The 26,130-nt window shown below is 52.8% G+C and overlaps 1 protein-coding gene across 3 annotated transcripts in view; it reads right to left on the bottom strand.

Moving 5' to 3' along the window:
• Positions 1-26,130, bottom strand: part of SNX29 (sorting nexin 29) — a 482,345-nt gene that overhangs the window by 45,912 nt on the left and 410,303 nt on the right. For all 3 annotated transcript variants that reach the window (XM_019650893.1, XM_019650895.1, XM_019650896.1), the window contains one exon: positions 8,918-9,057. In XM_019650893.1, the coding sequence (XP_019506438.1) occupies positions 8,918-9,057 (140 nt within the window). The remainder of the gene's footprint in view (positions 1-8,917; positions 9,058-26,130) is intronic.

Below are 26,130 nucleotides of genomic sequence, written 5' to 3'. Positions count from 1 at the left end.
TAGTGCGGTAGTATTTGCAAAGGATTGCAGCCTGGAGCGAATATTCAAACGCTGGAGGACACCAGCGAACACACGGGGACTGTTGGAATAACACACCGTGTGTCTCCCACCAAGGTTGATAGCATCCCACAGAATGGCGTACGGAAATCGCTAATATAAGGACTTAACTGTGCTTACCAAACTTGCTATTTCTTGGACTGCCACTGACATCAGGTTTCCCAGGCACATAAACTTATTAGTATTTATTTTATTTGCAAGAATGACTCACTGTTTGCAGCAGATAGAGCCACGAACACATGTTTAATAACACGGCACCAGCTAAAAAGCAAGACTGACTAATGAGATCGTGACCGTCTCTCTCCTACGAGCAACGCCCTGACCTTAACCTCCAACTGTGTGTGTGGGTCCTTCCTGCTTTTGCCTCCCGGGCATGGACTCCTGCACACCAGGAATGTTCATTGTTGCACTTGAATTTTCACAGGAGAATTATAATGCTTCTTCCTGATCTCTTGGCTGATTTTTCTTGAGATTTAGAGATGCATTTTTCCTGAGAAGCACCAGGAGGGAATTCCTACCTGGTGCTGGGTTCACACCTCTCACTTGCTCCCAACCTGCCTTCAGGGCCTTGGAGACCAGTTTCTAAACCCAACGCCTCATTTGCACCTCGCCTGCTCCCAAGCCTCCCCGCTCTGTCCCCTTGACCATCACTGGTCACGGTCAGACCACCAGCCTCAAAACTTGGCATCACCTGCTCCCCTTTTTCTCTGGGCCACTATGAAAGCACCCTACCTTGTCTCCTGTCCCCACTCCGCTCTCCCCCTCAGCTCCCAGAACGATCCCCCTAAAGGACAGACAGCAGCTCAAAGGCCTGAAAGGATTCCTCTTCCCGGAGACCAAGATGGACACCCCCTCAGAACCTTCCACCCCCAGGTCCCAGCCTGGCTTTCCAGAGCATCCTGATCACAGGGATAGGTGCCCTGTTCTCCGGCCACAGTGGATGACCTGGGGCTCCCTGAACTTGGCAGCTGTCTGAACACCTGGAAAGAACATCTCCCCCCTTTTATGCCTATCAAAATTCTGCATCTCAAATTGGTATAAGACGGTGAGGTTTGTGATACCTGAAAAATTTTTTAAATGCACATGCCGTCTGAGCCTAAACATCAACCCTACAGACCTACCTGCCGAAATGTGTATCTACTGAAATGATCCTGGCAACGCTGAGGGAGAAAAATCTAGAAACATCTTAAAGGTTCAAATAGAGCAATGGTGAAATAAGTTATAAAACAGCCATTGCAATGGACACTATGGAGTTTTCCAAAAAGGATGAGCCAGCTTTATTAGATCCAAAAGGCAAACTACGAAACTCTGTGCAGAGGGCGGCACTGGCTTACCTAAGGATTGACAATTTCTGCAGTTACATAAGAACCCTGATGGTGATAGCAGCATGGGGGTGGGGCCACGACACCCAGCAGAGGGTGGGGTGACGTTTGCTTCGTCTTATATCTTTCTGTAGTGCTTCACTTTTTTTTTAATACCATAAGTTTATCACTTCCTCCAAAACGTCTGCTCCCCAGACTCTCCTCCCCCGTGTTCCCTTTCTGCTGGTAAAAACAGCGACACACATACTGAGCTTACTATGAGAAGGCGCTGCTCTGAAAGCCTGACGTACGTGTGTTCATGTCACCCGCACGGCCACCTCGTCACGGGGATGCTATTAGTATCTCCATTGTGCAGACGAAGACACTGGGGCGCCGGAGGGCTTGTGACCCATTCGAGGTCACACAGCCAGTCAGGGGCAGAGCTGGGGTACAAACCAGGCAGTCTAACACCTGACTAGGTACTCTCAGGTCCCTACTGAATGAAGGAAAGACAGGCTGCCTTGTAGTATCATCACCTGTACACGTGTTGGCCCGAGTGCTGGGTCCATGGTTAGTCACCTGGGTAACACGCCTACCAACCTCCCTGCTGGCTCCGGGACCAGTAAAGAGTAGGCGCTCAATAAATGTTCACTGACTTGAACACAGAGGTAGTCTATACTGAGCAGTGGGGCATCGGCCTGGTCTGGCAGGATGCCGGGCGTGTCACAGAAGTTCTCTCATATCTGATAGCCAGTCCTCAGATATATTCAGTCCCATTGCTCGTCACAGTGCCCTTCCTGTCACCTTGGCCAAGTCGCCAACTCCTTGTGACCTGCCCCCTCCAATTCCATCCTCCATCCCACATCCAGAATGAGGCTTTAAAAACATAAACCAGGCCATATCACACCCTGCTCCAAATCCTTTGGTGGCTTCCCAGCCCACTCAGAATAAGTCCCAAAGTCACTGCTATGGCCTCTGAGACTCTCTGTGATCTGGCCCTGGCCACCTCCTCACCAGTCTCACTGCCAGGCTCTCTCTGTTCTGGCCACCATGGCATCAGCTGACACACCCAGTTTGATCCTGCCTCAGGGCCTTTGCACTTACTGTTCCCTCTGCCTGAACACCCTCCCCTGGGAAATTCACAGGATCTTCCTCAGAGAGGCATTTCCCGACCATTTTATGCAGAATACCACCTATGTGATTTTTCTAGTCTTAACTCTGCAGTAATTTGCTTCAAATTTGCTTCTATTTGGCAGTGTATTATATATTTGTCCATTTTCCATCTCGTCTCCCCTACTCCATAAAGTCAGAGCATTTTAGTCTTTTTTTCTGTTTTGTTTTCTGCTATATCCCCAGTACTTGTTGAGTACTGAGTAGGTGCTCAATAAACAGCGACTGCATGAAAGAGATGCTTGCTGAATACAGGCCCCTTTGAGGGGACTTTCCATGAATCCGCTCAGCAGAGTTTTTGTCCTGGAGACGCCCCCGATGCCCCCAGTTTTTCTGGAAATCATAAAAGCCACGTCATCCCTCTTCTCCTCCCCCTTCTCCCGCCTCTCTGTGGAAGGGCTCTCTCCCCCGTCACCACCAAATGGAAAGAAATGGCAGAAATGGATCGTAATTACTGTGGTTGGTGGGCTGCCTAGGGGACAGGGAGGCTATCTGAATGTTCGAGGACAGCGGTCGCCCCTCAGCACCTTCAGAAAGAGTGATTCACCTGGATCTCCCCGGGTGAGAGCCCTGCTGCTCTGGAGGCCCAGCACCCAGCACGCTGGGCACCGGGACTTGTGCTGCATCCCTGAACAGCAGCCCCGGAAACAGCCAGGTCTCAGGCTGGAGGTAATTAAGTGACATTTTACATGTCATCTCTCCGGGCCACAGGGTCTCCCCCAGGGGAGAGGCCTCTGGGTAATGGCCTTCGAAGGAGCAGGAATGAACTGGGCGTCTTCCTGAGGGAGAGGCTGGCCCCTAGTGGGGAGTGCTGCCGTCAGGCCTAACCTCAGCCTCCCTGGAAAGCCAGACCTCCGCTGCCACGCCCTGTCTCCAGGGCAGCCCTGGGTCACTTCCTCCCGAGAGGGAGGTGCCCAGTAGGGGCAGGAGGGAGGGAAAGGCTTTCAGAAAAATTCACGCTCAAACAGTTACCCCAACTGATCAGTGAGGGCGGTCCTTCCTGTTTTATACAGAAGGAAACTCAGACTCAGGCAGGTCCCCGCCCAAGACCACCTTCCTCCTCAGTGGCAGAGCTGGGGACCAGCGCTGGCTTCCAAGCCCCACGCTTCCCGTTTGGCTACCAGGGGTCTCAAACTCCTCTGCCTCTGAGGGCCGGTAGCTGATGTAAATCAGGAAAGTTGGCCAAGGGCAAACGCAAGAGGGAGAGGTCGAAAAGGGCCCGACGGGCACACGTATCCCAGGGGAAGTCATTCACATTTATATATTTTTATTGCCTGTGCCTTTAGAGTTAATATAATACCGAGTTATTATCACCACTTCCATGTATACGAGATATATGCTGTTTCTCTCCCTCTTTTTTTTTTGTGAAAATAACTTCTTATTTAAAAAGCAATGAATACTAATTATGGGAACATTTTTTAAAAATGGAAACAAGCAAGAAGATAACTCATAATGCTACCTACTAGGAAAAAAGTCTTTTTTTTTTTTTAAATTGAGGTGCAATTGACATATGACATTACATAGTGTCAGGTGTACAACATGATGATTTGGTCTTTGTCTATATGGCAGAATGATCACAAGAAGCCTGGTTAACATCCATCACTGTACAAGATTATTTTATATTTAATTGTATTTGTACTTATATATTTTTATATATTTTATTTTAAAACACTGTCCACACCTAACCAGTCTGCCAGTCTAGCCGCATGTTTGAGACCTCTTGAATAGCACCCACGCTCCTTTCTGCTAGCAGGGCAATGCTGAGGACCCTGGAGCCTCGGTTTTGCGCCAGTCCACAGAAGCAATGCGAGTTCAAGGTTCCCAGGAAGGAACTCTGATGGGAGCAGTGACTTGCAAAGCAAAAGGTGTCAACTTAGGTTCGGGTGACCCTGCTGGTGCTCGGCTGGAGCATTTCATCCCGGAGCTAACCCACTGCTCCCTGGGAGAACGTGGCAGCTCATATTTCAGCATAAAATATATTGAACAACTTTTAAGAGTGAATGAGGCAGCAGGTGGGGATGGGGAGTGGGGAAAACAGCAACTGAGTTTTCTGCTGAAAATCCAATTGAGAATTTGTGCTGCGACCTACATTACTCTAGCTTCCACCCCCGGAACTTTTTCTCTTCCCTCAAGGAACAGCAGAACATGAAATATTTCCCAAGGATGAGTTCCTCTGCAAAAAAAAAAAAATTTTAATAATGTGCCAAATGACAGCACAGCCAGTCATTTAAGCCTGCACTGATATGCGGTCCAGTTCTGTGGAATGAATTATTGGAATCCAAGCTTCCCTTCATTAGCTTTCAAAAGCACACCTGATATATCCACCAGTATCTGCTCACATCTGCCACGTGTCGCGTCTCGGCATTCACCTTTCTCTGAAACGCCAGGGCGACACAAAGAATATGAGGCTCCGCAAAGAAGAGGGTGTTGGGGGCCCGCCATCTGCTCGCCATGTTGGTGGGCGGACGCTGGCTCCCACCAGGGCCAGGCTGATACACAGAGTTCAACGTGGAAAAGAAATGGCCCACTTCCTACTGTCCCGCTTTGTAATTCTGCTGCTGGCGTTTGCAGGGAAGGTGACGAGAGGCAGCGAGATCTGGAGAAAAAAATTCAACCTGCTGATGCCTCAGCGCTCAGATCTGTACAGATAGCAGAATACTTGAAAGTCATGATGCCCCTTGCAGAGCACAGTGAAATAGTGACACGGTAAACAGGAAAAACGAACTGGAGAATGGTGTGCAGAAGCAGGTCGCATCTAACACTGGAATCCAGGCTGCAGAAGCCCGAACGTTTTAAGCAATATTTATGGGGTGGTGATGGTGGTGGTGGTGGGAAACGGAAGAAAAACATGAACAGATTCTACCCACTAGCTTTTATTCCCCTGCGCACCCTCCCTCTCTCACCCAATGGGCAGGGGACCAGCTCACAGCACGTGGGAGGAGGGCAGAGGGAGAGCCGAATGCATCGTGGGTAACATGCAGTGTCTGGTCCTCACGTCCAAAGCCTGTCTGAAGAAGCCATCGGAGTAGTGGGTTGAGAGGCAGGACTGCAAACTCAGGTGTCTACAGGGGCCAGGCAGGTAATGCAAACATGTGACATCACCTGAGTATACGAGAAAAATGGCCCAATACCAACACAAATGGCAGGGGAGGTTGGGCTGAGTGTCCGGAGACAAGGGGAGTCGGACAGGGTGGGGCGGGGGGTGCCGCAGGGCCAGTCGGCTGGAGCCTGCAGCCAGAGAGCAGCTGAGTAGGAGCGCAAGCGGGTATTCACCTGTCCTGGCTGCCATAACACAAAGCCACAGACCCTGATTTCTCACAGTGCGGGAGGCAGCCACGGTCAAGGTGCCGGCAGGCTCGGTTCCAGGTGAGGGCTCCCTTCCCGGCTTCGGGACGGCCGCCTTCTCACCGTGTCCTCACATGGCGGACAGCCCGCGCTCTCTTCCTTTTCTTACAGGGGCACTAATGTCATCGTGGGAGCCCCACCCTTGTGACTGCATCCAAACCTCATCACTTCTCAAAGGCTGCAAATACCATCACATTGCGGGAAGGGGGTTTAGGACTTTAATATATGGATTTGGGGGGACACCGTCAATCCATAACAAGGTGGGACCAATTCTCATTGTTCAAGAGAGGACTGATATCTGATTTTTAGAAATCTGACACCCTTCAATTTTTTGACGCTGGCAATACTTCAAGTAAGACAAACAAATAACAAAACCCCACTGGATCAGTGAGATGAAACAGGTCAGAGGGTCAGGCTCAACCCACAGGTCATGGGTTTGTCACCCATGCCCCCAAACACGGGCCACAGCACCAGACAGCCAAGGCTCCCCATGTGCTGGTGGGTAACCCTGGGGCTTGCCAGGCCACTTCTCAGAGCCTCACTTTCCCGGTCATGATTATCTGGAACCTTCTGGAACTGCCCTTTTACTGGCAACTTTGCAAGGTTCCACCGAGGAAAATGGAGACATGGTGCCCACCTCATGGGGTCTCAGGGAGATAAGCCAGGTCACACGCAAAGCCGGTGCCCAGAGGAAGTCTGGCCAAACGGAGGCGGGAGGAGGTGGCGGCCACCAGCTAGTGAAGAAAGGGCATTTGCGTTCAGCATTTGAAAGAGCTGAGGACACGTCAGGATTTATTACTATTATTATTTTTTAATTATGCTTTTTGGGGTTTATTTCCTTAGCCAAGAGAGGTTTAAAAAACAAAAAGCTAGAAATCTCTGAGGGCGAGCTCTGGAGCTGAGATAGCAGTCTTGCTGTTTTCCTGGGCACACACGGACAGGAAATTATCACAGGGAGATTCACCGGCTCATCTTCCATTACCCCAAAATGAAACGACTTGCACATTTCAACCTGTGATCCCATCTCGCTCCAAAAAGACAGAGGAGGGGAGGACAGCTGAAATTGGAGCTGCGGGGAAAGCCAGCAGACGACAACAGTGTAATTCACCTGGGGTCCAGACCAGCGTACCGTCAGAAATCTTGTGTCAATATTGTGTCACCTGCTACCATCTCCTACCGAAACTCTTTGTATTTTTTAAAGCCCATGAAACCGAACCTTATGTGCTCCATGCTAATTAGGCACAAAAGGCTTCTCTTGCAGCTCTGATTAATGGCAACCAGTGCAGCTGAGATCGAACAACACACCGAGACGCTCTCATTAACACACAATTTTCACAATTCTGCAGGCTAATCTTTGGTCAACACTCGCCAGCGATGCCTGGACTGCCCGTGCCAGATAGGCGGTCTCCGGCTTCCCTGTGTGGGGCGGTCTTTCCTCCTTCTCAGACTCATGGCGGGCAGCCTTTCTCAGCATCGTGGCCTAAGCACCAACTCTCTAACTCCGTTTTCATCAGGGAATTTAGCAGCCAAAACGCACATGACCAGTAGGAGGTTAACTTCTAACATACATGAAGGGCCTGGGAGCTGCCTTTCAGAGAACGGGAGCCCCTCTCATTAACTTACCAAACGGCGTGAGATCTAGGCCCTGGCATCACAAATAACCAGATGAAAGAAAAAGACAGTTTTCCATGTGATGTATTCTATTTAGAAGGAGACTGCAACTTTTATCAAAAGCAGCACAATACAGCTATAGCTTCTCACAAAAGCCTTAAAACAATACAAAGACACGAGCAGCCAGCTTGGCTACAATTTCAAATGCTGTGCACAGGTAAGGGGGGGCAGCCCTGCCCACGTTCGTCTGGTTGGAAGTTCAACTTGCAAATTCTGGGAAGCGTGAATTTCCCACGTTCAGAAGCAGAAGTGAGCCCCCTGTTTTGAGTCACAGCATCACTGTTAGAATGAAACAGCTCCCCAAACCCTCAGCGTACCATTTTCAAGAGCTATAGTGAAAGGAAACTCTGACTTTATCCCAGCAAACCTCACAGACCCAAACCAGGGCTTGTCACGCAATGAGTCCCAGTCCCATTTTGGGGGAGCCTTTGCTCTGCGCACCTTTGCTCTGCAGACCTTGCCATCCATCTGGTGTTTCCAGATGGAAATAGTTTAGAAATAATAGAATTATATTCTACAGCATCTTAAAACTCTATAAACACCAAGTACTGCTTCGTCGTTTCAGTTCTGAAGATTCCAAGGATGAAAATGTCTCGGGCTGATGACAGGCTGCTAAGAACAGATGGACTCACGGCGGGGATAAGGTGGTGACACCACGTGATGGCCACCTGCCCCAAGGTGCTGCACCAACAGATGTGTCCAGGCAAGGGGACCCGAGAAAAGCGGCGGGGAACAGCGTCAGCAGGCGGACACTCTGCCGCCGTGACCAACACCAGACCCTGCCTCGCGCCACCACGAGCAAAGATTTGGTTTCAGAGCAACGGCAGCAGCTCTTGCGTTGACTACTTTGAATCGTACCGATTTTGTTCATTGCTTAACATGCAAATCTCTTTAAATTCTTCTTACTTTTATAAGAGACGTAAGAACAAGAAATTTATACCTACTTTTAAGCTCATTCATACATAAGTATTAATGTTATTAACATGAAAATCATTTAAGTGGGTACCAGTGGGAGTCTGAAAGCTTCTCCTTGGATTTGCTAACCAAGTTGAAGACACGGAGCAAATACCTGTGAGCTGCACAGAAAACGAATCTTTCCTGCGATCAAAATGCACGAACATATAGGACCCCCAGCCCTGCAGGCATTTGCAGACCTCGAATCACCAAAGCCCATTTGCAGACTCGCTCCTTCATGAGCCCCTAGGAACTGCGAAGTGCTGTGGCCCAGGTCTGCCGGTCCGCGCCTCCGGCGGCTCCTGGGTCACACCCAGGTCCCAGGGTGTCGAGGACACACACACACATCTCACTGCACAGCCATGGGAGAGAGAAAGCAGGGCAGGCTGGGTGCAGCACGCCCCGGGAATGGCACTTACACAAAGAAGGGCATCAGCTGGACGAGGGTCTCTTTCTTGGGGCTGGTGGCAAACTCGGGGACCATCTGGATGACCTTGTTCATGACGTTGCGCAGGTAGTTTTGGAGCTGCTTCCTTCGTTCCTCCACGAACTTGGCGTCCTGAGAAAACAGAAGGACAGTGCGCTCAGGTGTCCTCTCCTCGCTTACGCAGAAACTTCCCCGTAGCACACACAGTGAATCCTTCATCACCAGCAGACATCCCACACTTACTGAGTGATGGCCAAGTGCTTCACATGTGTGATCACCTCTGATTACAGGGCAGATGCTCATGGTATTAGTAAGTGGGGGAAAGCAGGTCCCTAAAACTACCGCAGTGTGTCCCCGTGAATGAATGAGGTCTTAGCAACTGTGGCTATTATTTACTGAGCACCTACCATGTGCCAAACGCAGTGCTGGGGACCAAGGACAGACCAGTGGACACAAATGGTCCCTGGTGGAGGTCCCAGGTCAGTGGGGGAGTCACAAATGAATCCAGTGACCACACAGGTCAGCGTGTAATTATTAAGCACACTAAACGCCACCCTCTAGAAAGGGTGCTTAATTTTGCCTTCACAGGAATTTTCCAAAGTATAAATTTGTTGCCACGATTTAAGAAAGATTTTATTAATAAACAAATTCTACCTTTGCTTGAAAAACTAGGAGCCATGGCAGCACGCTCCGACCCACAGAGCCACACCAGGCTGGGCGGTGCAGCGTGGCCCCCAGTCTGCAAAGTCTCCACCCCTCCCTGGTCAGGGGCTCCGTGCTCCAGACCCCCCCCACACACACACACACACGTGCCCCCTGTATCTCCTTGGCCCTCGTAGGCAGCTTCCCAGGCGTTTGTCCTGTGTAGTTACATAGGGCTGGAACTTGGACCTGTGTGATGATCTGCTGTCCCTGCCTTGAAATTCTTAACAGTTTTGCAACAAGAGGCCTCATGTTTTCCTGTTGCCCTGGGCCCCAGGGAGTTGGACGCGTGTCCTACTCATTTGAATCTGCACGGGGGGGCCCGGTTTATAACGAAGAAACCCTGGACAGCATGGGGGGCAGGAAAGACGTTCTCCGAGGAGGTGATGCTCGTTCTGGAGTGAAGGCCAAGTGTGGTGAAGAAGCGAACAGCAGAGAGAGACACAAGGCCATTTATCCTCATGAGAAGAGACATGGACTCTGATTACTGTCCCATGACAAATGAGGACATTGTAGCCTAGAGAGGAGCTGGCCAGCTCAGCCATGAGGCCCCGCAGACGGAGTGGGGCTCTCAGCCCTGTCCCCACCCAGCGCCAGCACAGAGCCCACCCAGGCAGGGCTCAGTAAGTCTGCTGAACGAGGTCAAGCTCAGAGCCACCTGAGAACCCACCCAGTCCATGACCTGGTCTCCGACGAAGACCCCACACAAGGCCCTGTCAAGGACCCATGCACGGCTGGGAGATTCTGTCCTAAGTATTGCCAGATTTCGCAAATAAAAACACAGCCCGCCCAGTGAAATTTGAATTTCAGATAGGCAGTGAATCATCTTTCAGTTTTCATAACCTGATATTCAATAATTCATAATTCAATAATTTTTCAGTATTCAGGCATTCAGCATACAATAAAACCTTTCCGCGCAGTATTTGGGGCATGTTGAAAGAAATTATTCATTGTTGATCTGAAATTCAGATTTCGCTGAGCGTCCTGTATTTCATCTGGCCACCCTCCTCTGCGTACCAGGCGGGAGGAAGACACCGGGCAGCAGGGTCCTCCAGCCCAAAGCCCCTCCCTGCGGAGCTGCCTGGGAGGGAACCTGCCTCCAGAGGGGCGGTGGCGGTGGAACCCTGCCTCTGGCCACCCCCATCGTTGCGCAGTCCCAGGCGGGATAAGGTCACCTGCAGCCTGGCGGGAGGCGTGCGGAGTTGGGGGGCTGCAGGTCCTCTGCCCGATCCGGAGCCACCCAGGCTCCGCTGCCCGGCCTGGCTTGAATCCCAGGTTCTGCTCCATGGTCACCAAGTTTCAACCTGTCATTAAACAACTAGATGCGTCTCCTTGGGAAGGTGGTTAATATGCCAGGTTAGTGCTGAATCGAGCTAATTAAGCCTAGTTTTTAATCTGCACAAGAAACCCTCAAAGGCTGCTTGAAAGGCCCTGCAGGAGGACAAGGAAGGAGCTAATCAGCTTCGGAAGAACCTGCGGAGAGCTCTCCTTTTTATGGTGGGGGTGGTGGGGGTGGGGCGGGGGTGCTCAAGGCACTCTAAAGCAGCAAGGAGAGATTGGAGATGGCTCCTCGTGTGGCCACAGCATCCTAGGAAGGTGGGGACCCCCGAAAGGGAGGTCGGAGGCTCCCACCCAGGAATCGAATCCGCCCATTTCCACTTGATCAGTGACTCTTCTCGCCCAAGTTCAGGGGCAACAGGGACTCGGCAGGCAGTGACGAGCCTTCCTTCCATGTACTTCTCTCGTACTGATTCCCTGAGCCAGCCAGCCCCGGGGAAGCCCAGCCAGCTCCTGAGAAGATCCAGCAACGGCAGCCGTCTGAATCTGACATCCTGCGCCACGCAGAATAAAGCACGATGTCCGTGGAGTCTGTTCTCACGGCGCTCAGCTCTTTCCTTGCTCCGCGTCCTTACAGCACGCCTGAGGCTGGCAACTGAGGCTCAGGGAGGGGAGGGAATTTGTCCCAGGCCTCAGAACCGGCAGGCGGCTGAGCAGGGGCCAGGGATTCAACCTTCCAGCAGGGAGAGCCGCCCTCTGTCCAGAACTTAGAGAAGAAACACCTGCGGGTCCTCCAAGCCGCAGGCCTGCCCACACCAGGACTCAGTTCACCCACCTTCCACCTGCCCGGCGGCTTTTGCAAAAGCCATTCACTGTGTGACGAGAAGGACACCTGTCGTCTCGGTGCTTGATGGCCACCCTCTGCCCCGGACGCTGCTCCTTTGGGTCTCCGTCTGATCTCAGAGGTGCCAACACCTCGTGTCGCCACACACGACTTGGCAGAACACAGTGGGGCAGGGACGCTCTCAGAACAGTTCCTGGGAGGCTGAAGTCTTTCCTGTGACTGCCATTTCATTGTCTTTTTTACTATGAAAATTTCAAAATATGGCAAAAAGCAGTGCAAATGAATCCCCATAACTTTTATCTAAGAAAGCCTTAATCCTTTTCCATATTTGCTTCATCATTATTTACATCATGTTCTTCATCAAACACACTGTTTGCTAAGATGTTTTAGAGTAAATTATGGTCTTCGTGACATTTCACCCCTAAATACTTCAGTGTAAATTTCTGAAATACTAAGAGCATTTTCCTATTTAACCACAAGGCCATTATCGCCTCTCGCAAAATAAAGGATGGTTTTTTTTGGCGTTATCTCAAACCTAATCCGTATTCAAACATTTGAGTTTTCAAATGCACCTGCTGCTTCTGGAATTTTTAAAAGGCGTCGTGTCCATCCCAGAACGAAGCTAGGAAGCTGGCCGTTCTTCACCAGGCTGAATGTGACACTGTTCAGAACAGCGTCCCCCTTGGGGATCACTCGGGTGCTGACATTTTGGCGACGATAGCCCCACCTTTTTCACCACAAGCTGCTAATGGCTTTTACGGCCTAAAAACATGAAAACCATGAGATTGCTGCATAAAATCCAGATTCTGGGACTCCCTTGAAAAATGAGCATTCCTGCCCTTGTCAGCCAGAAGCACGGTGCCACCATCCCACCCAGCCTGCTCGCCTCGGTCCCATCCCCTGCCTGGCTTCCGAGGGCCTGAGTTTGAGGCCCCTGGTTTATACCGCTTGCACAGCCAGTAGGGTTGCCGAGACCCTACACAAGCATCCAAGAAACCAGCCTGTGAGATGATCACACTACAAGATGAGATGACATCCACTTAGGCAGGCGCAGCGACCTGCATTGCCACTGACCAGCTCTACAGTCAGGTGGCTGAGCCACTCAGAGCCTCGGGCTTCTCATCTGTGAAATGGGGGTGAGGATGGCGCCCACCTAGGCTAAGCACCTGGTCGCCAACCTCACCTGCCAGGCTCCGCGATAGGTGCTGATAATTCATGGAAACTCAACCAGGATGCTTTTCCTCAAGGCGGTTCTACGTGTCCGGGGTGCGGGCAGGTGGGTAGATGGCGAGTGCCCGGGCAGGGGGTGCGTGCTGTGTAATCGCAGGTGCTCGGGGAAGCCTGCGGGAAGGTTACACGAGGAACGGAGAGGGCTCCACTCAGAGGAAACAACTCCTGAAGATGCTGCTGTAGCATCTCTTGGGGGAAAGACGTCATCAGGTGGTCTTGGTAGGTGCCCTCGGGTGGGGGAAGGGCACGGCAGGTGGAAGGAACAGCAAATGTGAACGCCATAGGCAGAAGGCCCCTGTGTCTGGGCTTCGGGGTCCCGGGAGGTAAGGCTGTAGCAGCAGCAGGAGTCCGAGCACGCACAGCCTTGGAGACCACGGGAAGAAGCTGATGGTGGGCGGGATGCAGCAGGTGCGTGACCTCAGAAGCGTGAGAGAGACCACGATGGGGGAAATAGGCTGAAGGAGTCTTAGGCAGAGCAATCTTTCAACAATCTACCATGACATTCTCCTGCTTGGGATTCGTCAGTGGCTCCGTGAACTCTGCCCACCTCCCAGCTCGCACACCTAAACCCTAGCATGGTTCACGGGAACCTCGTGGCCCCAGCATGCCCTGCTAGCCTCACTTCACATCACCCTGTCCCCACCCTCACACCCACCCCAACACCGTCAACACCTCAACCCCCAACTTTCTTCCCGTGTTCTGCACACCGTCCACTGGTATCTTCAGGCCTTTCGCAGGCTGCTCCCTTGGCCTGGATGCCTTGATGCCAGCTGCTGTTGCCCAGCCCTGCCATTCTCGGTCCTTCACAGCCCTTACCGCTGCCTGGAATGATCTCATGCGTTCATCGTGTGCCTCTTCTATGCGACTGTAAGCCCCGGGAAGGCAGGGACCCCATCTGTCTCATTCACCCCTGTATCACCAGAGCCTAACACAGTGCCTGGAGCTCAGGAGAGGCCCCATAAACATCTGTTGCAAGGACGAATAAATGTGGGGCGTGGATTTAGGGGAGGCGAGGCAGGCCACCAGGGAGACTGGTTTGGAGGCTGTTGCCAAGTCCAGATAAGAGATGACAAAGACCCCTGACAATGGAGTGGGAGGGGAAAGAAGGCTGACCTACAAATCAGCTCCCTGGTCACAAGTCTCTGCACGAGGAGGAGAATGAGACCGGGGACTAAGGGGAGGAAGCCAGGGAACTGGTCCTTCAGAGGCTCCGTTGGTCACAGGGGCTCCCAGGAGGACATTGGCATCCGTGCGGGGGCCTGCCCCACGGGTAGGGTCCAGCGCTTAAAAGGCCAGGGGTGTTTGTGAGTGTTTTGGCTGGGCTCGGCATTAGAAGTGATGGCACTGGATGCAAGCCCGGCTCCTGGAATCCGCCAGACTCCCCTGGTGGCCGCTTTATGAGTCCTTCCTGCCCGTGGCCTTGTTGTCGTTTTGCACAGCATTCCACTGGTGATATTATTGTCAACTATAGTTTAGAACTAATAATAGAGAGCACTGGGAGTCGGTCCTCGCTTTACAAAAGGGCGCTCGGAACAGTTTTCATGGGAGTAATTCTTTCTTCCCTCCAGAAAAGGTTAATTTTATTTTGAGCTTCAAGAAGATAAAGACACCATCAAATTAAGAGTAGCTATTTTAAAAACGATGGAGTAGTGTGAACAAGATGATGAGCTACAGTTTCTAGAACAAATGCTCAGACCCCCTGCCCCCCGCACTTTTACAACCTGTTCTTCCCCGGGTTGCCCCTGACAAGCGCATCTTCTCAGCACAGCCCCCCTCTCCAAGGGGACCGTCCCCAGGAGCCACCCTTCATGAGCTGTTGGGTGGGCAGGGGGACTGCATTTCTGGAGGTCCTTTTTATTTTCATTAAGAACATCATGGAGTTTCTAAAACAAATAGAAGGTCCGCTCCGTCGGGAGCAGCACGCAGCTCAGGCTGCTGAGAGACGGCTGCTTCCGAGTCAGCTGACCGGACGGCGCGTCCCTGGTTAGAGAATTCTGGAACACTGACCAGGCTCCCAGAGAGCCGGGCATTAAGGCCCTCTGGCTACGAGAGTCCCTCCCGTGTCCAATTCTGATGAGACCGGGCACAAAGGCAGACGAGATTTCCCAGCATCCACGCAGTGACATGGGAGCCACAGGCCAGGTCTGGCCAATGCCACGTGCATGAGAGCGAGGCAGCCACGTCCAGGCCCCGCCCTGGTGAGGAAAGCGCCCCGCTCCTCCGGCAATGTGGAGGCCACGTGTGGAGATGGCAGGGCCATGGCTGCCGCACGCCTGCCCTCGTCCAGGGCAGCGTGCCCCGAATGAAGGAGCGCTGGTAAAGAGATGTGGCCCGGCCTCCAGGAGCTCAGCGCCTGGCTGGGGAAGGAGACAAAGGCAGGTGCACGAATACACAGAGAGCAGCGCCATGGCGGACATGGGGCTGGGACGGCCGGAGGAAGGGCGACAGACTCAGCCCGGGTGAAGGTGCCCTCAAAGGGGAGACCTGCAGAATGAGAGGAGGGCCCACTGGGGCAGAGGGGGGACCAGCCAGGAGACTGGTGAGGCGGCCCAGGCAGGAGAAGCCCAGGCGTGGCCTAGGCCTGCGGCCACGAAGAGAAACAATGCGTTCGGGTTCTGTGTGAGAGCGAACGACCCAGGCGGGGCGTGCTGCTGGGGTGGGTCACTCATTCGCGCGCGCAATGATCCAGTCACGAGGTTCATTCATTCTCCCCACAGATATTCCTCGGGCACCTCCTGTGAGGCAGGCACTGTGACGAAGGAGAAGACCACCATCGCTGAGCAGGGGGCTGAAGCCATGAACACACAAGGTCAAGGTGAGCACAGGGTCGCTGCATGGGCACACGGGCGCCTTCCCAGAGGGCTGTGTGATGCCGCAGCTACCATAACGGGGCAGCGTTTACCGAGCAGTTTCTCTGCCAGGCACGGGCCTGAGCACTTACACGCTGTTTCCTTTTACTCCCAGAAGCCAGCTGACATGGGTACTGTTTAGTCTTCCCGTTTCAGAGGAAGCTGAGACTCAGAGGGGCTGGATGCTGGCGCCCAGGCACACTGGGCGGGTGGAAACAGGAACTGGCCCCAGAAAGCCTGGGCCCAGGTCCGCTGTGCTCTAAGGCAGTGGGAGAGAAAGGGGTTCTGGTCAGGGGAGAGCCTGTGGGGGCCTCGGCTGGAGGGTAGCCCAGGATTCAGAGGGGCACTGAGAGGGGTCGGAGGGGAAGGCCAGGGAAGACCTGCGGGTCACGTTAGAGAGTCCGGACTCTAACCCTGGGTAAGGGGTATTTCAAGCAAGACAGCAGCGATCAGCCCTTCCTTCTATGAGACTGAAAAGATTCTGATGCTTCCATTTTAGGAAGCTCTATTTGGTCCCCGGAGTACTAAATGTCTATCTGCCTTTCCCCTTTTAAGTACCGGTCAGCTGGGAGGTGTGGGGGCAGCTCATGTAAACCACAGGCCCAGCCCCGCCATCCTGCGACACGGGGATGGCGCCACGTTCCACTGCAAACACCGAAAACCCGTGAACTCTGCTTTCTTACAGGTGTGAGGCCTACGCTCGCAGCACCGATGCCTGAGCAGCTGTTTCTACGGAGACCACTGTGCAACCACTAATTGGGAAACAGAGGAGAGAAAATTCCTGTTATTGCCGCTTTAAACGCTCCCGATGGAGACATGGGAGAGCAAAGGGCAGTCGGGCACGCTGGACCCTCCTAGCAGCTTCCCAAACATCTCCGAGCCCCTTTTATAAGCTTTTCATGAGGTGTTTTTAGTAAAGCTGCACAAAGCCTGCTCGTTTGAATAACCCAGGGAGATAACAGAATTGCGAACTTAGGAAGCTGTCCTTCTAATCTGTACGGTGAGAACAGGCTGCAAACAGCTGGGTGTGCGACCTGGCTGGCTTAAGGAGGTTTTGTTTGACAAGCTCTTTTCCCTGAGTGCTCCCCAGCTGGAATGCACCAGGTACAGATGACAGAGGGGAAGGAGGGGGGCTTTATGGAGGGCGGTTTGGGGGTTGGGGGGGGAGAGGAAGGTTGTGTCTCAGGCGCCCTTGGTGAGAATTCCATGCTAATAAGCCTCCCACAGTTTAGAGGTCAGAGTCACTGTCCTCCTGAAGGGACAGGGAAGCAAAATCCCATTAAATACTTGACCCTGGCAACCCGGCTCTGCCACCATTTACCAAGCAAGTGGTTTGGTAACTGACCAGGAAAGAGAAGAAACAGGCCACACCCTATGAGGTCACTGTCTTGCTCTCTGAACATGTATTGCGTCATTGGGGTATTATACACATCCATCTAAGTAAACGTTTATTGACACCTCCTCTGTGCCAGGCTGTGTCAGCAGAGATGCAGAACACCCAGTTCGTCCCCAAAGGCACTAATGGTCCGTCACTCATTCATCCATTCGCACCTCCATCAGGCACCCTCATATAGGGAGTCCCCTCCCTCCGTCCACACTTCACTGGATGCCTGCCTTGTACCGGCGCCTATGATGAGCCGGTGCTGGAAAAGGTGAACACACAGCTGCCCTCACAGAGGCTGCAATCTGGAATCCTTCGCTTTGCCAATAGGAGGCTGACATGCCAGGTACTGTGCTGGGAGCTCACGAGATTAGATGACAAGTCACAGTGCCAGCACGGGCCGGCGGCGGAGAGCAGACGGCGTGATCATTAAAAAGACCGGGTGGCAGGACATGACAGGCTCTCAGAGGGGAGGGTGGCCTGCCCGTCTAGCTGGGCCGGCGTGGAGGTCGGAGGTGCTTCTGGCCTTGGTCCCGAGGGGTGGGTGGGATTTCAACATGTGACAGGAGGAAAGGGGCATTCAGATGGGGTGTCTGCAGGAAGTGAGGGGAGTCAGGAGCAGTGAGGGGAGCCCTGGGGAGCCCTGGCTGAGGCGTGGGGGTGTCAGTGACAGGCTGTGTGAACTGAAGCAGGGAGATGAGCCAGGCTTTGGCAAGAGTCAGTCCAGAAGGTGTGGAAGAAACACCAGGTGCTCACATTGGGAGGCCTGGAGGTCAAGACCAGGGAGAGAGGAGGAGAGAGTTAACACGTGGATGCCTACCACCTAACAACGGCAGCATCTGCGCTCTTTACATGAGCACATCTATTTACTCCTTGTGGCCTTCTGTGAGGCTGGAATCAGTGTCCCCATTTCACAGCTGGGGAGGCTGAGGCACAGAAGGAGATTGCCCAGGTCACAGAGTCAAGGAGGCCGAGCCAGAATCCAAGTCGGAGCTCATGTCGTCACCGCTGTGCCACGCTGCCTCCGCTGAGCACGGCTTCTGAGTCTTGTAGGGTGAGCAGGGGCCAGCCACGTGAAGGATGAGGGTGCATCCCGAACTGAGCCCCGTGGGCCTTCCAGGATGAAGTTAACAGTGACTGGGCAGAGGCCTTCACGGTCCTCTGGAGGGAGTCACACATTCATTCCTGCAGAGGTACTTTCAGGGGCTCCCTCGTGCCTTCGGGTTCAAATCCAAGTTCCCTCACATGGCCCCAAAAGCCCTTCCTCAGTCAGCTCCCACTGGCCTCTCCAGCCTCATCCTCTCACCTGGGCAGGGCTCACCTGGGCAGGGCTCACCTGGACAGGGCTCACCTGGGCAGGGCTCCATTCCCTGGGCACTTCCACGTCCCCAGGGAGATGTTCTTACTTCCAAATCAATCTTTAGCATCCAAAGCAAATGCTCCCCTAAGTCCCTGGGGGGAAACCGGCCACGTAATCCACCCAGGGGCCCAGACCCAAGTGCAGTGTGGCCTCATCCGCTCGGAACACACCCAACACTCTCCTGGGACCGACAATGGTCTCGCGCGTGCTGGACCCATCTGCACTGCCCAGCATAAGGCCAGGCTCAGGGCAGACACCTATGTGAATGGCGACAGCTACTGCGTGCCCAGTTGCTTACAAGGGGCCAGACCATGTCCTGCCTCGCCCAACGTCCTCCAGTGGTTTGTCAGCCCAAATCCTCACTATGGCACCAAGGCCACCATGATCCGGTCCTCCCACTGTCCTCCTTGTTCCCTATTTGTGAGCCGCCCGGGCCCCCTGGAACACACCCAGCATACTCCCGTCTCAGGGCCTTTGCACTTGCTGTTACTTCTGTCTGGAATACCCTCTCCCTGCCGAGAGCTGCATGACTCACGTCTCCACATCTCTGGCTCGAATGTCCCTTCTGCTCACGCGAGAGGCCTTCCAGCCACTCTGTTCATTCCCACCCCCTTATTTTCCTGCACATATTCTGACGATATGTATCCTTGATGCCTGGTGACAGATGGCATCCAGCAGGTGCCTGGCACGTATTGACTGACAAAACGAACCCTCTGCTGAACATTTTCTCCGCATATGTCATCCCCTCTGAGATCCATACCGCTATTCTCGCACTTGACAGGGAGGCCGAGGCACAGAGACGCTAAGGGATTTGCCTAAGCTCACACAGCTAGGAAGTGAGAGGTCTGGACGTTGAACCCGGGCCTAGCTCATGTCTCACTCTAGAGCTCACATCCTAACCATTTCGCTAGGGTTTTAAATTCCTGCAATGATTCCCGTGAAAGTCCTTGTTAAAATGTAAATACGTTCCCTGGAAAAGTAACACATAATGGTGCTCTCGGGTATGGCCACTGACTGTGGTGCAGCCCGGGGTTACCTGGAGGAGCAGCTTCCTGTGGCCCTGGGGGGTAGTCTGGTGAGGAGGTGTTGCCAGACACAAATTTCATCCACTCGGAGGCATGCCTGGCTCTAATATCGGGGGTTTCTGGGTTTTCTTTCCGTTAAGCTCTGGTCTACCTTTTCTCCAAACCTGCATTTTTTAAGGGTTTGTTCGGCAGACCTGGTTGGTTCTCAGAGGAGATTCCTCCCACCCACCCTGTCACCACCCCACCCCTGTCCTCCCACGGCATGGAGTTGGCATGAGCTCTATAGGGAGGCGTGTGGTGAACCCTACCAGCTAACGGGCTTGACAAACTGGGATACAGGCATCTCCAGCTATGACGAAACCAGAGAGACTAACTCCTTCATTTTAAGCATAGGATGAAAATGTGTCTTGGCTCCCCCTTGCTCTGTCATCTACAGCGGCCTGCGCTTTGGTCAGGTGGAGGGGTTGCAGCTTGGAACGGGGGACCTGGGCCTGGTCTCGTGCCGCCCCCACGCTGTGCATGTCTTTGGGAAGGCCAGTCCCCTCTGAGCCTCAGCTTCCTCAGGCTCCCTCAGCTTCTTCCTGTGCACACCTTCCGACCTTGGATTTAGTTAGACTGGGATTCCTCCTTTCATTCCAAGTTTCTAGACTAATTAAAGAAAAAAGAGAACTGCCTAGGCATTCTCATCCACGTCACTGTTGGCAGCGACCGGGCTCCTTTACAGCAGGACGGACGCCGTAAATCAAAATGGATATGACGTGGTGGTTTGTTAAGGAAAAGTGCACAATGGCCTGATAGCACCCAAATCAATATGGCAAAGCCCTGAAGAACCCAGAATCACCGCGGGTCTTCCAAGCACCTGGCCTCTCTGGTGGGAACCACCCTTGGAGGTGAAAAAGCACAAACTTGTCAATCAGTCCGTCACCTTATCGACCTGCAATCTGCCGGTGCCTTTTGCTGCGTGGGCCCTGGAGCCACATCCATTCTCCCAGGAGTTCCTCTGATAGCTTTAAGGTGCTTGCTGTTTCTCTCCCCCTGGACTTTCCCCCCATCCTCTCCCCTTCTCTTATCGTGAAGTCAAAAACCGCTGCTGCTGGCTTGTGAAGGGGGAAAAAGATAAGGTGGAGGGAAAAGAATAAGGACACGAATCATAATCACGACAGTGGCTAAAGCTGCAAGCCTGAGCTCAGCTCTCACGGGCTCTGGTGATGAGGTGTTGTCATTGCCGCATCGTTGGCCTACTCATCATCGTTGCCACCACCACCATCGTCACCCCCTTTCACAGGTAAGCAAACAGACTACTCACCTTGCAAAAGTCCACACCTAGAAAGCCGTGGGTCTGAACCGACACAAGCCCTTGCTTCTAATCCCCCGGCAATATTTCCAGTAATATTTACTTCAAGGAGGAAGAAGAGCAACATTTCTTAAAGGCAGTGGGCATATTTACAGCTGGCAGCTCACAGGATCCACAAACCGCCTGGCACCCTGGGCAGTCTTGAAAAGGAAAGGGCCAGAATCCAAATTCTGGACTTTCTGACCCAAACCCTACCTGTCTCTGCACTAAATTGCTAAGTTGTCCTAAACTGCTGCCCCTATTTTGTACAGAAAATTGTGGGAGGGGTGGAGAGGCAAAGAAAACCGTGGACTCTGACTTTCGAATGGGGAACAGAAAGTCCCAAGGAACTGAAAACATCCTCACAATAGAGCCATAAAGAACAGCAGCAGGAATACTCCTACTAATAACAATAGCCAACATGGGAGTTACTACAGGACCCTGTGTCAAGTCTTTTGCATCTGTTGCCTGGTTTCATCCTTGCAACAACTTCCCCAGGTAGGTAGGCTCTGCTATCATTCCCATCCCCCAGATGAGGAACCAGACGAGCAGGGAGAGGAAGAATCGTGCCGAAGCTCACGGACCTGGTAAATTACAGAACTGGGGTATAACCTAGGTCCTGACTCCATCAACAGCATATGCTAACGTCCCCACGGGAAGACCTAAGTGCCTCCCTCATCACGCCTGAAACAGGACTTTCCACATGACACGCGTGAAGATTGATGACTGTGGGCAGCCCCGCGGCTGGGGTCCGATGGCCTCTGGGTGCAGCGCTGCCTGTGACCAGAAGATAAAGGGCCGACTTAGGAGATGTCGCAGACCCTAAAGTCCTCTCCCTGCTTCCTTCACGGAAGAGGCCACAGGGCTTAGCACGCACACATATTCATTCTTGTTCTTCCTGTTGGTCCAAGGGACCCTCCTGCTCAAACGGTCCCAGAGGGGCTGTGGGTGATCCCCGTGGCTTAGGCAATCCCGCTCTAAAATGGGGGAAGACAGATCAGATCCCCAGGGCTGGGCAGCCCAAGGAGGGAACACAACATGCGACAGAGCTTGGAAACGGCAAAGCAGCTCTCGCGTCGTGTCAGCGAATGATGCCGAATGTCAGAACCGAAAATACACCCTGAGCCCCCTTCCCCTCCCACAGGGAAGGCAGGCGCACACCAAAGCTTAACTGCAAGCAGAAAAGCAAGCAAGCGTCCACTTCAGAAAAGGAACAGAGGATACCCTGAGCTCAAGGCACATTTACACTCTCCTCCCACACGCGTCTCGTAACGAGAACGACGACGGTGATAATAATACCACTTTCTATGCTGCGCTTACTGTGTGCCAAGGACTATGTGAAATGCTTTATTTGCATTGTATCAACACACCCCTGCCACAGCTTCATGAAGCGGACAGCAACACCCCCATTTGCAGATGAAGAAACTGAGGCTCCAGAAGCTTAAGTGCCTTCTCTAAGGTGGCGCCGCTGGTGAGAGCAGAGCTGCGAGTCACAGCTGGCCCTTCCGAGCTCCCCTCATAACCGCGATGCCGTCCTGACTCATAGGTCAGTGTAGTCACAACCACAGGAGACCCACAGCTTTGCTAAAAACAGAAATAAGAAATAAACTAGTCTGGCAGGTCATCCAGGGTGAACAAAATACCATAATTCTAAAACCCTCCTCTTGGTATGGAAATAAGTATTTGTGGCTGGATGAATTCTTGTCTTTATATAAACAGAACCCCCCGTGTGTGGGAGGGGAGATTACATACAGAGACTTCCTAGCAGCCTCCTTTATTAGATGGGTCAGACACGGGGGCCTGCCCTCCACAGGCGGCAGCCGTCTGCAGCGTCTCCTCCACCTTCCATGAGGCCTGGCACAGGCTGGGCCCTCGGCAGGACACAACAAATAATCTCATGGCAGGAAAGCAGGACGCTCCACTGCAGCAAAAGCCTATTTTTCTCTGTTATTGACTTTGTAACCAAGGGAAGCTGCAGGCCAGACAGCTGGGCGGAGGGGAAGGCTGGCTCGTGCGTTTATGGGAAGAACTCAGAGGGGAAAAACAGACATTGCCCTTGTGCAGAAATGTCTTCCAGGGGCTGCAGACTCCATCGCTGGGAGGGGCCAGTGGGAAACACGGGCTGCAGAAGGGGACAGTGTGGACAGGCCAGCTGGAAAGGGACAGCCACTGCTTCAATCCCGGAAATGTTGCCCCGTGGGGAAGTGGGCCCACCGTTGCCAGATTACCTAGGTGCTGTGAAATCTCAGATTTTAAAATATTGAAAAATAATTGTAAAAAATGTCAAGACCAGGTGGATGAAACAAAACAGAGTGCAGGCCACACAAAGCCACCGATTTGAGATGCCTGATTTCCTGCTCCTGAACTTGGGATGCTTTCCACAAATTCACTCAGGTGTGAGACCTGAGATTCTTTAGGAAAGCAGTGCGCGTGGTGTGTCCCCAAGAGTCACTCAGAGCCAGGCTTGGCTCCAACGAGTGCGTAGTTGGGTTACTCCACCTTTCTGGACCTCAAGTTCTTTGCGCAGTGCAGGTGTTAAGACTGCCCGTCTCCGATGAGTATTGTGTGAGCAAATAAGATAATACTTTAAAGCAAATACTGGGGCTGTTCTCAGCACATAGTAAACCCTCAACACACAAAGAATTTCCTTTTCAGAAGCAAACGCATTTCAGGTTCTTTCTGCCTTTAAAACTACCATATTTTTGAGCAATATGGCAGTCTTTGGTCAAAATAAATACAGTACACTACATGACCCAGCAATTCTACCCCAAGCATCTATCCCAGAGAAATTCTCATACATGACCCCAAAGGTCACATACAAGGAGACTGACTGCTCTTATGTTTTGGAGTGGTGAGGAGTCAGGAGCCACCTGGTGGCATCTCTGGGGGAAAGGACACATACCCCAAAACGTAATGAACAGTTACAGAAGCAAAGTATAGGTATACACAGCCATGCAAATGGGAACTCAATCAGAATGCTGAGTGAAAGAAATAAAAGACTGAATGCTATAGCACAAGGCACTATACGTAAATAAAAAATACAACAATGCAGCATATTCTAGAGGGGAACATAGAAATTGACAGCTATCAGCCAAACCCACTGGAACATCTACTGTGGCGGGAAGGGTGGGTGGCCGAGAGGACAGAAGATAAAACACACAGGGCTTAATGCTTTAGAGTAAACAATGGGCACGGGGTCTCAGGCGCTGAGGGATAAATAGCATGAACGCACTGTTGTAGCCGATGTGGTCCTTTTTTTGCACCCGTTCACTGCCATCTCTCCATCGGACCCAAAGGCCCACGCGGGGTCTTGGGTTCTGATGTGTTCTGCCATGCAAAAACTCCAAGTCCCAAACTCCCAGGGGCTGAGACGGAGCAGTAACATTCCAACCGAAATTCAGAGTGCGCGCCTGTGTTTTAGGTTCCAGTCTTCCCTGGGGCCCCACGGGCCCCGCTGTGTCCCCTCCTCGCCCCTCTGTGCAGCTGTCTTGGCTGAGCTGGCCCCAGACCAGCACGGTGACCCTGGGCTGACAGATAGCACGTGCACAGCCGTTCATTCCCTCCTTATCGACAGGCGCGGTCCCTCGCCATGCCCTGATGGGTTCACAGTCTGCTGACAGTGTGATGGTCACAGGGGGTCCAGGTTAGAGATTCTCGGAGGCTTTAGCAGCGGCGGGGGCAGCATTATGTGTGGGGCCATCTCTGACTGTCCTAGGTAGCCTGTGTGATCAGTACAAACTCTGAACTGCCGCCGATCACACAAGCTGAAGCGGCTGGATGGGCAGAGAGGCAGAACGGAGGCAGAATGTCAACACCAACTAATGCGCGCTGAATGCCAGGAACCGAGCGGAGGCACTTCCAGATATCATTTCTAACCCTAACGACATCTCAGAGAGGAAGCTCAGAGAAGTTAGGCACTGTGGTTTGGATCACACAACTGAGGAGCGGCAGAGCCCCTACAGGGCTGACTCCAGAGCCCACCTTCTTTCCACTTTACTGAGCCATCACGCCCCCCAAAAGGCCCCTTCAAGGTTGGACATGGCTGCGAGGGACAAGCAGGCTCCAAAGCTGAGGAGGAGGCGGTGGCAAGGAGTGGGCCTCCCTCCCTAGAGCAAGTGGACAGGCATAGACACCCCAAAGCCACTCCCACACGCCAATGGCCAATGGCCAGGGTAAAGATGTAATGTACACGACACGGGACTCCAGCAGCCCACCGCGATGGGGGTGTTGGAGCCCCAGGGCCAGCCCCTCCCACTTTTTAAGGGAAGCTGCAAATCTGGAACTGAGAGGTGAAATCTCTCAACTCTCAAATCAGTCGGCAGTTAATTCAAATGCTTAAATATCATGTGGTGCAGACCAAAGAAGATATATCTAAAATCGTAAGCAACAGAAAAAAAATCGATAGGTCATCAAAAAGCAGATCTCGGCGCGCCTGGTTCCGCCCCACCGTTAGAGCTCATCTGGCTGCGCTGAGTGTGGCTGGTTCCAGGCTTCGGAAGGCCAGGGACCTTCTACCAAAACAATGCAGACACCCCGGGGACGGGCTGGGGCTGCACCACGGTGCCAGCTCCCTGGACTTGGCCCCGAATTATAACTGCTTTGGCCTAAACACCCACACACTCACCTGGCCTAAACATTCGGACGACGGCATTTTACGTAACCCTCAAAAACACGCTTCTCGGGGAGGGGGTGGTATCTCCATCTTACACATAAGGACATCTTACAGACTGAGGCTCAGCGAGATGAATTCTCTTGTTTCTGGTCACACCAGAAGGGTCAGAGCTAGAAGGTGAACCCAGGTACGTCCAACTCCCAGGCCCAGCTACTCTGCCGTCCCACAGTGCCCTTCGTTTATACAGGGGGCGTTTACAAAATGTCCACTCAATTCCAAAACCGCCACTGAGCCTCTACCGTGCTGGGTGATGGTGGGATGAGCGAGGCTGAGGCAGGAGCCCAACCTTTAAGGCCACTTGCGTTTATGCAGACCTGAACTGTTTTTATCTGCAACACCAAATGTGAGGATTTGGGGTTGCCTTCCCCCCCCCCCATAACAATAACCAATTCTTCAACTTTCCAGACAACTGCTTGGTACTTCTGACCAACTGGCTATAAATCAGGGGTTCCCATGACCCCCACTTGGGGTTCATATTTGCTAGAATGGCTCACAGAACTCAGGAAAACAGCTCCTTTGGAAAATGGACTG

This window comes from Hipposideros armiger, unplaced genomic scaffold, assembly GCF_001890085.2.
Source record: "Hipposideros armiger isolate ML-2016 unplaced genomic scaffold, ASM189008v1 scaffold_149, whole genome shotgun sequence".
Classification (NCBI taxonomy): Eukaryota; Metazoa; Chordata; class Mammalia; order Chiroptera; family Hipposideridae; genus Hipposideros; species Hipposideros armiger.
Note: the sequence above shows the minus strand (reverse complement) of the source record. Positions and strands in the feature narration are given on the sequence as shown.